Raw genomic sequence first — 12,020 nt, 5'->3', positions numbered from 1 at the left:
TGCTGGGTACCATAAGCAACAGAAAAAGAGGATGGGACTTGGTTCTCACCCTGATCAAGTTGGGAGATAGGACTTAACTCCTTGAAACTTCTTAGAGGACAACACATTAATGAAAACACTGAACAAATAGAAGTTTGAAGAGGCAATAATAAAGTTTAACTCCTAAAAGTGCTTTTTATAACAGGTTTATTAGGGAATGCTCATAACATGAGGATAATTTTCCGCTTTTTAGCATCGTTGTTGCATAGCCGTAGCAGAAAATGTCGGTGGAAATAATTTGATGAATGAACAATCTCTTAATGAGCTGATGCTAATGGCCCTGGCACCATTGGGTGGGACATTCACTTTCACTCATTTTTCCAATAGTACTGATGGATTTCTGCTGATACCTTAATATCCCCTCACCTAGAATCTATTTTAGACCAAGGGGGACAGATTTTCAGAACAGTTAACAAGGGTTAGGACTACTGTCTGCAGCAAAGAAACCAAATAAAGCTAACTGACCTGAGCTTTGATCCAGCTCGTGATCTTGACCTCATTAGTACTATACAGTCGACTGTACTAATTGGCTATGGACATGAGCAGTCTACATGGTATTCTTAAGTAGGACAAAATGCACTCTGGTACAATTCAAATTCCCTTAAACTTCAAAGGTCTGTCCAAACTGTTTTTCATGTACTAGAATTTCATTGTATTAATTATTTCTTAAGTTAAATGGACAATCGGCTGGGACCGTCAGAGCTTTTGTTGTTGTTGTTGTTATAGAGACATTTTCTGTGTAATGATTTTGCAGTAAGGGGTTAATAGGAGTAAATTCCATGCTTGAGGGACACATTAAATTTGAGATTACTAGGGGACCGTTTTATTAGATTATTCTTCAGGGCATTAAATGGATCCCTGGTAATCAGAAAGAGTTAATGCTGCTCTCTATTCCAACCCCCCTGCCCCCTTTTTTTTTACTATTAGAAAAACTTAGAATATTGGATTGGATTCTGGCTTTATGAGTTGCTTCTTTATCTCTTTTATAGAAAGAAGTAGTCAAGTTAAAAAAAAGAAATAAAAAAAGAAATAGTCAAGTTAATTGCAGTTAATCTTTATCTAAACTGATAAATCATCCATTCACTGTTAAGATTTTCTAAGTACGCCTTGGCAAGTAATGATAGATGTTTTTACCTTATGATGTATAAAATAGTGATAGATGTTTTTACCTTATAATGTATAATTTGTTTGTAATATGTTTGTATTATTTTTCTTCTTCCAATTAACATCGTGAACAGTTGTGTTCATTTTAATTTTTTTTTCTCTCTCTCCTATCTCCCCTTCATTCCACCCAAAGAAAATAGATGCTCAAGCTATTGAAGAGTTCTATGGCCTGACATCAGATATATCAAAAAATTCTGAGTCTGGATATATTTTATTCTATCAATCAAGAGAATGACTTGAAGAACTGTAGAACTGCTTTAAGTGGGAAAATGGAATCAAGCCCACTATGACCTGGCTTCTCCGCAGATCAATCACCTTCCTTCTTAATGGCCCACCAGTGACATACCCTGAGCCTAAATAGTCTAACTGTGTTAGGCTGTTGTCCCCTTCCTCCTCCTTCTCCTGGCTTCCCCCCCACCCCCTGCCCCTGCCATTTTGATATGCAGCACTTTTGGTTTTATTTCAGTCAGAGATAGAATTAAATGTTATCCAATTGTAGTAAGATTTACATGAATAACATTTACAGATTTCTAGGATTGAGTATATACTATGCCATCTGCTGCCTCCCAGTGAACTAGAGTAATGTTTTCTACAAATGATCATGTTCTCTTTTGGGGCTTTTTACTGAACTTTGTAAATGGCTTCAGGGGTCAACTTACAATGCATTCCTCTTAATTGTGTAACTCAGAGGCTCTATTGCTCTCCATTTTTAGCCCATAAGCCAAGTTTTCTATAGAGTAGGTTTAAAGAATTGGATAGATTTTGTGCCCCTCCAGGGCTGAAACTATAGCTTTAAGTTGAAAAACTTTTAGAAGTGAGTAACCTCAATACTAAAAATAGCCTCAAAGTAGGGGAGTGAGATATAGAGCTTATTATGGTGAAGTTAGTGTTAGCCCTTTGGGCATTGGAACCAGCCATTAAAGTTCAAGGGCCCAACAAGGTATGGCATTAAGGGTAGGTGAAAGAAAGAGGAAGAAACAGGAGAGAAGTTTCTGGACAATGGGAAGGTCTTTATCTTAAATATACTTAATGAAGTTTCAGTACCACCAAAATTTTCTCTTATCAGGCCCTGTGGGTAGTATCTGGCCCTACTAATCTTCAGGGTGACTTTTTAGCTAATCCTTCAATACTTCCTACGGTAGTGGGAATTTAAAAAATAAAAACCTTGCCCCGCTCCCCCAAATCATTTAGTACCTGCATCATCCTTATGTCATGGGACTAAACAGGGAATCACATTTTTACAGCTATTCAGTCACATTATGTGACTGTTAGTAATTTTTATTTTTCACTTAGTTTACTGAAGCCCTGGCAAGTGTCAGGGCTAATAAAGAACTATTCCCTAGGGGGAATACTGGAAATATCTAAGTAGGAAGGAGGCAAAGTCCAAGGAAGTGTAAGTAGGGCAATAGAAGGAGGAAAAGTGAACTAAGTGGTGGACATTTTCTTGGGTTCAATCAGCCCTTAGGCTGTTAGACAAGACAGATTTCTAAGAAAGAACCTCATCTCACATATATTTACTTTTACTTATTTTCATTGTTTTATTTTATATATATATATATATTTATTAGAATATTTGACAGTTCAGTACTTTTCATTACAAGGGTTGACTGCCTTTCTGTCCTTAGCTGGTTTTGTCTTTTCCTTTTTTCTCCATCCCCTCCCTTCCTCCCCTCCCCCAACCCTCTTAGCAAAGATTGTTTGAAATTCTCGTTTTGGATTTCTGCTTCTGTTGAGGAAGTCACTTAACTTCTGTATGTTATAATCTACTGTGAATGTGATATTATTTTGTACCTTATGATCCATGAATTTGTAAGCCTTTGGTATGATATGGTTCTAAATGGAATTGGAAAGGTGAGCCGCCATTTTGTATCATAAGGAGTATAGCACTTTAACCAGAGAGAAACTGGATTTCTTATCTTTGAAATACCTTGAACTGTTTATTACTCAGAACACGACTCAGTAGTCCCACATGCTTCATTTTGTCATGCTAAAGGTGAAATGTTCAATTTTCCATCAGAAGACAAAAACAAGGTGATTTTCCCCTTCCTTGGTGAGAGTAAAAAAATGCCTTACCTTGTTTAGAGGCAAATTCCTATTTTTGAATATTCATGCCTCGCTTTTTTTTTCCATTAAAGTTATGCAGCAATCACTTGCTTGGCAGGTGAATCTTGGTCTCTGATTGTGAGTGCACTTTCCAGACTGAAAGTGACTAATGGAGAGAGAATGTCTGTGCTTAATGTACCCCAGATGCTTGGCTGTAGATTGCAAAGCTAAAGAAATGTATAGTGAACCTATACCTTAAACAATCAGAGCTGGGAGACTGAATGATAACTTTGGTGAGAGAAATTATTAAAATTGTTTTAAAATAGATTTTAATTTACTAGGAAGAGGTTTATAAACTGGTAAAGAATTAAGATATGATGAGTGAAGCAATATTTAAATGCTGAACCAGGGTTACAGTCTAACCTTTTATGAGGTTACAAACAGCTTTTCCCAATGACTTTTACTATGATAGTTTATTTTTTTCATGCAAAAAAAAAAAAGGAAAATGTAGAGTTTATGAACAGATTTCTGGTATTTGTAAGAAGGTATTTTGGAAGGTATTAGAGAGACGTGTGGGCTAGTGCAAGTAAATGGTTGGGAACTAGTGTAACTTGCCCACTATCAAAATTTGATCAGCATTTACTTTATTTTAGGTCTGTGTCTGCTCACTCCTCCCTTCCCACCCACCCCTTCATTTCTCCTCCATTAGTAATAAAGAGATCAGCTATAATCTTTTTTTTAAAGCCTTTTCACTATATTTAAAATGACATCACCCAAGTGGATTTTTTTCTTTATTCTTCCCGTTATTAGAGAGCCTGAGGATGGTACAAAACAAGCAAGCCCATCTTAAAAACCTCTTAAAAAATTCAGAGTTCAGAGGCTCAGTGCAAGTCTGTGGCTTTCATCTATGTCTGGGTTTGGCTTGCTGGGCCCTTGCAGAAATTTCTTTGCAGCATTGTTCTTATTGGTTGTATATTTTAAAATGAGCTGCTGTATCTTACCTTGATGAAGGAGAAAAGAAATCTTTTGATTTCATCACTTCCTAGTTAAAAGTTAGAATGTGGTGGAGTTCACGACGAGATTGTATAGGAAGATACATTTTAGAATGCACTTTGATAGGGAGACAATTAGCTTCTGGTCTTGCTCTGCTCGAGACATTCCTCATTTTGAGATGCTATTCAATGCAACTGAAATGAAGGAGGGGTGAGGAACAATACCAGCGGAAGGTGTGTCTGAAAATGAAGCCTGTACCTTTTGGGGCTTGCTAGACTGAGGCAGCTGAAGATAAGGTGGGAAAAATGATAGAAACGTTCCCTATACATTTAATTTTGTGGAGCTGCATAATGGTGAATCAAGTTCTAACTGAGGTTTAGGGCTTATTTTAGATACATGGATTCTTACATTTTGCCACCGATGGATTTTATCTTCAAACATTACTTTTTGTTCAACTTTGTATATTCGTGTGAAATTAAATATCATGCACTCAATGTTTTGCCCTTGTTTGCTACATAGTCAAGGTGTTCATAGGCGCCATTATGAATAATTTGCCCTTGTAAATGATGTGGGTCAGGGAAAAATAGGTATATTTTTTCTTGCTCAATTTACGTTAGTAAATTGTTTTCCAGTGTTATATTAATTTATTTCTGCCTCCAGTTTCTGCATAACTGAAGTATTTGCTGTATCCATGTAGTTTCCATTTGTGTTGCTAATACCTATAGTTTTAATTTGAAATAATCTGTACTTTCATTTTTTAAAATGTAACCAACCCAAGCACTTTAAGCAATAATTTCAATTGTGTGAAAATTCAATCAGTTTAACCCCTTGCCTCTAAAATGGAGTTTGCAAAAAAAAAAAATAATAATAATAATAATAAATAAATAAATGGAAATTCTCTCCATAGAGAATTATGTTGGTTAATGTTCTGCATGCACACTTTGAGACATGGTAGTGTGAAAGAAAGGAAGTGACAGGTAACATGGACAAGTTATCATTCATAATTTGATCTTGAAATGGTTGGAATTTGAAGAAAGTTTGGATCATTTTTATTTCCCAGTAACGGCTCTGTTCTTATTAGTACTGATACATTGTTCCAGGAGACAGCTGCTTTTTTTTTTTTTTTAAACACAAAAAAGATCAACGCTAACCTGTAACCAAAGTCTATTGAACAACATGTTGAGTTAACAAAATAAGGAGAGAATAGTCGAGAGCTGGCAATGAAGGGCCGAAAATAACTGCACAGCTGGGGATCTACTTTGATTTTCTTATGCAAAGTGATTTTATAATGTACCTTTCTGAAATAGAATGGTACATTTCTTTTGAAAATTGGCTTTTGGAAATAATTATGTCCTATGGGCTTATGGCAGATCTAAGCTTGTGCTTTAGGTTATAATATCAGACCAGATCTTACTGAAGAGGGTATGTTTGGGAATTCTTCAATGGATATATCAGAAACTAGACTAGAAAATTCCCAATGTGTGTTTGTTCCAGTTACCCCTGGCCCTCTCTACTCCACTCCCAAATTATCCTGAGATCTGTTGCTTGTGCACTGTAACTGAAGAAGCTTGAGAAAAGGCTCATCCTATTTGATAAATACCAGCAGATGTTTCTCATGGCCTGTTGCCTACCCCTTGGTACTGAGGAGTATACCTAGTGTAGTCACCAACCTCAGGACATACCCGTCTTAAGAGAACAAAATTGCACTGTAACCTTTTCCACAAGCAGCCAAGTATTGAATGCGTAGAACACTGGTCCTGGGGTCAGAAAGACCAGAGTTCAAATCTAGTCTTTCTGGCTATGTGACCCTGGTCAAGTCACTTAACTGCTGCCTCAATTTCCTCAACTATAAAATTGGGATAATAATAATAGGACTTGCCTCTCGGGTTTGTGAGGATTAAATGAGATAATATTTGTAAAGCATGTAGCACAGTGTCTGGTGCAGAGTAGGCACTATATAAATGCTTGTTCCTAAAGGTTCTATGTGGATGGAGAGATTGAGCCTAAAATATAGAGAGCTGCCTTCCACTCCATCTTTATCTGTGTGATTTCACTGTGGACCCCTCATACAAGAAAATGAAATAAACTCAACATTTAAGATTTGCCAAACATTTTCGTTGAAGTACTTACTACCTAGGAGGTGCTTAGGAGTAGAGTATCCCTGTTTTATAACTTGGGAAACATAAGTTAACGAGGGGCTGTGAGTTGTCCATGGTTGCACAGCTAGTAAGAGTCTGAGGATGGGATTTGGATGGGGTCTCCAGGCTCCGTGTCTGATGCTTACTCTACTATGCCAAGTTGATAATTATATAGTGCTTTAAAGTTTCCAAAACACATTACATACATTAGCCAGTCTGATCATCCTAACAGCCCTGTGAGGTAGTTACTATTATTATTAGTCTTTGAGGAAATTTTGACAGCGACTTTCTTTAAACTTTCTTTTTAAATGTTTTTTACATGCATTTTACTCTGTTTCCCCAGTGGAAAAAAATTTTTAAATAAAATCCTTATAAAAAATGCACAGTCTAGCAAAACAAATTCTCACATTGGGCATGCTTGAAAATGTATACCTTTGAGGCAGCTAGGTGGCACAGTAGATAGAGCACTAGCGCTGGAGTCAGGAGGACCTGAGTTCAAATGCGGGCCTCAGACGCATAAATAACACTCACTAGCTGTGTGACTCTGGGCAAGTCACTTAACCCCAATTGCCTCACACAAAAAAGAAAAGAAAATGTATACCTTCCCCTTCGAATAGGGGAAGAGTTAAGGGACTTACCCATGGTCACACAGAGGAAACATTCAAACTCAGTTCTCTCCCAAAACGTTCCCAGCTGCATTTTGGATATGAGACTCTAGACACTGGGCCTTTTTTTTTTTTTAAAGGATTCCTAATTTTGTGCTTGGTGCAGCTAACCATCTTCCTGGGTTCAAATCCAGCCTCAGACACTTACAGCTGTGTGACCCTGGGCAAGTCCCTTAACTCTGCCTCAGTTTCCTCATTTGTGAAATGAGCTGGAGAAGGAAATGGCAAGCCACTCCAGTATTTTTGCCAAGAAAGTCCCAAATGGGGTCATAGAGTCAGACCCGACTGAAATGACTGAACAACAAACAACAGAGTTCATGCCTACTTCCTGTACATTTTTAAAACATCATACTTCAATAGACCTGTGCTCTCATTAATACGGAGTCTCTGACAGTGCAGATCACAACCTCCCCTTGTCTTCTTATTCTGTTACTTGTCCATGTCCTCTGGTAAATATGCCCCAAGGAGTCAGCCAACGTGCTAGAGCTTTCCTCTCAGTTTCCTGGCATCATGTGGACACCCACACAGACAGGAGCTGCCTATCTGCTGTGCCTTCCTCTTGCCGTGTGACCTGGCCACCTCCTTTTCCAGGCATAATCTAGAATTATTTGTACACTACTATTTTGGGTCAATACTAGAACCCTAACAAATACGGGGCACACTTTTCAAGTTCTGGATTACAATTAGCTCAACCTGAAAAAAGTGAGTTTAGAGGGATTACGGTGCTCAAGATTTGGCAGCTGCAGGCCATATCTGCTTTCATAAGGATATTGTTCTTCCAGCCAATACAACAAACATGTATTTTAAGCCCATACTATGTGCAAGATGCTATGCCAGGTGCTGGGAATACAAAGGTAAAATTAAAATCAGTCACTGTCCTCTAGGACCTTATATTCCATTGGGGATGGGAGTGGGGGTGGGGTGCATTTTCAAAGAACACATAAACAGATAATTATGTACATGATCATCTGAGGGAGAAAGAGAACAGTTAAGCTTCTGGTAGGGGTGTCTTGAGCTGAGGGCTGAATAAAATGGGATTCTAAGAGGCAGAGGTAAGGAGGGAGGCCATTCCAAGCATGGGGAGCCTGCAAAGGCAAGGATTATGACAGTAAAAACAGTAAGTGGGCCTGTTTGGCTGGAACATGGTGTGACCGTCTATGAAAGAACCTGGAAAAGCCAGGTTCTAAGGGGCATTATTTGGGAAAAGCTGGGGATGCACATTAAAGTGCCATAGACTTAGGTCTGGAAGGAATCTTGGAGCTCATCTAATCCAATCCTTTCATTTTACAGAAGAAGAGACTGAGCCCCAGAGAGGTGGAGTGAGTTGTCCAAAGGCATGCAGATAATTAAAGGCAGAGCAGAGATTTGAACCCAGAGCCTCATCTGTGTGAACAGGAATAAAGGGAAAGAATAAGGTGATGTTTCCTTGGTTTTGCATTTTATTATTATTTTTTTTTGGAAGGGAAATATTTCAGTAACTGGAGCCACTGTTTTCTTGGATCTTGCTTAGGCACCTCAAATTTAACCTGTCAAAAAAACTCAGTATCTAGTGTTATCTGTATGTTTAAGGCAAGGTGAGTGTTATGATCCACTACCTTCCATTATTCCTATAGCCCTTTGTCTGACCTTGCCTCAGGAAACCTTTGTGACTGAGAAACACTGAATGCAACCACAGTAGATGAAAAGTGAGCCATTATGAACTTAGTATCAGGGGATTAGATTGAACCTGGTCCCAATGGGTTGTTTCCAGTCTAAGATTTGAGGGGTTAAAAGTGGAAAGGGAGAAATGACCTCTAATGGAGGTTGAAATTATGCTTCCTGGTAAGGTCCTTCTACCAAAAAAAAATTTGCAAATTTTCTTGAAAAGTTAAGTGACTTGTCCAAGGCCATACAGCTACTATGCACTTCGGGCAATATATGCACCCAGATCTTTCAGATACTCAAGCTAGCTTTTGATTCGCTATTCTATACTTCTGCTCCACTATTAGAATTATTTAAAATGATTTTGTTTGCAGCCTCTTTGTAGATCTATGGGCAGGAAGAGCTAAGTCCAAGGATGAACAAGTTGGGCTAGAGTCTAGGTTCCAAATACTTCCCTGAGAGAAGCCAAGGCAACAAAACATACTTAGCATCTGTCAACATGCCAAAAGACATTAAAGGTTTCAAGTATATCAAAAGCAGGACTCTAGAGATGACATTGAATTGCCTTAAGACCTCAACTGGGCTCTTTACCAATTAGATTTACAGTTGGGTATGTCTAGGCAGACATGATTTCATCCCCTGCCTTTCTGGATCACAACCTGCATGATGCTTTTTCATCCTTTGTGAATCTTTATCCATGACCTCCCATAAATCCTCACAAAAGGCTCTGCCCAACCCTCCAGAGGTCCTTCTCTGGCTTGATCTCGCTGTTGGCCTTAATATCCAAAGCTGTTGATAACAGTAAAAAGCAATTGACTTTTGATGAATTGTTATGAATCCCTTTTGTCTTAGAGAATTGTAAGGGAAGTATCCCATCCTCTTCTTGGTAGACAAGTAGGGATGGATGATGGCCCTCAGGTGCAGTATGCACAGGCAGATGCAGCTGCCATCCTGGTTTATTTTATATAGGAGGTTTTTGTTTCTGTGGCTATAAGAAAAGGTTCAATGTTGGGGTGGAGGGGTGGAGATTGGTTAAGGAGAAATGAACGTGATGTAAAAGCAAAAGGAAATATTAAAACTATTTCCGTATTCTCTCCTCTCCTTGTTTTCTAAACCCTCTGCAATGTGGATTCTGACCTCATCCTTTAACTGCAACTGCTCTTTCCAAACTTATTATTGAGCTCTTTAATGTCCAATCTAGAGGTCTTTTCTCAATCTTCAGACTTGATTGACCACCTTCTTTTTCTATATAGGCTTTCCTTTCTGGGTTTTCAGGATACTCCTCTCCATTCTCATTCTAATCTCTCTGACTACTCCTCAGTCTCCCTGTAAGTCATGCCCACAACGATGGGTGTCCTTCAAGGGTCTGTACTGGGCCCTCTTCTCACTATCTCCCTTAGCATCCGCATCAGTTCCCATGGGCTCAATCATCATCTCTATGCAAACAATTCCCGAATCTATCTATCCAGCTAGGTGACACAGGTAGCTAAGAGTCAGCTAGTGGAACAATGGATAGAGTGTCAGACCTGAAGTCAGAAAGACCTGAGTTCCAATGGGGCCTCAGACATTTACTGGCTGTGTGACCTTGGGCACATAAACCTCTGTTTGCCTCAGTTTCCTCAATAATAAAATTGGGATGATAATAATAGCATCTCCTTCCCAGGGTTGTTGTAAGAATCAAATAAGATAATATTTATAAAGCATTTAGTATAGTTCCTGGCACATAGTAGGTGCTATATAAATGTTAACCTTATTATTATCCAACCTTCATCCTTCTCCTGAACTCCATTCCTTCAACATCAACTACTTTTGCAACATCTCAAATTGGATCTTGCTTAGGCACCTCAAATTTAACCTGTCAAAAAAACTCAGTATCTTTTCCTCCAAAACCCTCATCTCATCTAAAAATACCCTATTACATTTTGGAGCGCCACTATTCCACCAGTCATTCAGACATGCAATCTCAGTATCGTTTTAGACTCCTCACTCACAATTACACTACATATCCAATCTGTTGCCAAGTCTTGTAATTTCTGCCTTTGGAACATCTGTCGTGTGTATCCTCAGTTCTCCACCCTAGTGCTGGTCCTCGACACCTTCTCATGCCCAGACCATTCAGGCTTTCTGTTGGGTCTCCTGTCTAAAATATCTCAAGTCCCACTCATTTGAACGTCAAAGTGATGTTCCTGAAGTACAGGACTGATTATGTTATTCCCCTACTTAATAAACTCCAGTAGCTTTCTTTTATCTCCAGGATTAAGTATAAAATCCTCTATTTAGCTTTTAAAGTTCTTCATAACCTGGCACATTCTTACCTTTCCAGTCTTCTCACACTTTGCCACCTCATATCTACATTAGTGTTCCTGTCGCTCTTTGCATATGACCTTCTGTTTCTTGATTCTACCTTTCCACTGACTGTCCCTTATACCAACAATGTTCTCCTCTCCTTCTCTCCTTCTCCTGGCTTCCCTTGTTTCCTTTAAGACTCAGCTCAAAACCTACCTTCCACATAGATCTTTCCCAATACACCAACTTCTAGTGACTTCCTTCTCAGATTATCTCTCATTTACTCTCCATATATCTTGTATGTACACAGTTATTTACATGTTGTCTTTCCTTATTAGAATGTTGAGTTCCTTGAGTGCAGGGACCATGTTTTTGCCTTTCTTTGTATCCTCATCACTTAGTATAGTGCTTGGCACCTAGTCATTGCTTAAAAAATGCTTGTTGAATACCAGGTTGTCAGAGAGCATCACACAAAAATTCAAGGAACAAAAATTATAGGAGAAATTTCAAATGACATAGGAAACCTATACTCTAGGGTATGTACTTAAACTGTGGGGCTTTTCCATGCCAGGGAAGAATGAATAGGAAAAGGAAGGCAAGACTTTAACTGCAAGCATTAAAATTTCATTCCACATATATAGTAATATATATTCCACATATATTACTGTGACATAAGAAATGACTAATATGAAGAATTCAAAGAAACATGGTAGATAAACTGATGTAGAACTTGGAAAGCAGTATACACAATGAATATAATAATGTTAATGGAAAGAAGAGTAAAATTAAATCAAATGTTATATAATCATAATGACCAAGCTTGGACCCCCAAATTTGAGAAAATATACCTCCCTCATTTCTTCATAAAAGTGGGGATAATCTATGGGTACACAATATTTCACATACTGTCAGATTCATCTGATGTATTTACTAGTTTTGCTGAACTGCCTTTTTTTTCCTGTTTATTTTTTAGTCATTGTTATAAGGGAATACTCTAAGGGGGAGGGACATATTTGGAAATAAAGATAATGTAAAACCAAGGATACTAATA

The 12,020-nt window shown here is 38.3% G+C and overlaps 1 protein-coding gene across 4 annotated transcripts in view; it reads left to right on the top strand.

Annotated features, from left to right (window-relative positions):
- Nucleotides 1-8,443, top strand: part of USP46 (ubiquitin specific peptidase 46) — a 66,781-nt gene extending 58,338 nt beyond the window's left edge. For 3 of the 4 annotated variants that reach the window (XM_027836543.1, XM_027836544.1, XM_027836546.1), the window contains one exon: nucleotides 1,337-4,733. In XM_027836543.1, coding sequence (XP_027692344.1) covers nucleotides 1,337-1,438 — 102 coding nt within the window. In that variant the 3' untranslated portion in view covers nucleotides 1,439-4,733. Of the gene's footprint in view, nucleotides 1-1,336; nucleotides 4,734-8,332 lie in introns of those variants that run through there. The other variant, XM_027836545.1, reaches the window with a different exon arrangement.
- The last annotated feature ends 3,577 nt before the right edge of the window (nucleotides 8,444-12,020 follow it).

This window comes from Vombatus ursinus, unplaced genomic scaffold, assembly GCF_900497805.2.
Source record: "Vombatus ursinus unplaced genomic scaffold, bare-nosed wombat genome assembly UNPS02014818.1, whole genome shotgun sequence".
NCBI lineage: Eukaryota > Metazoa > Chordata > Mammalia > Diprotodontia > Vombatidae > Vombatus > Vombatus ursinus.
Note: the sequence above shows the minus strand (reverse complement) of the source record. Positions and strands in the feature narration are given on the sequence as shown.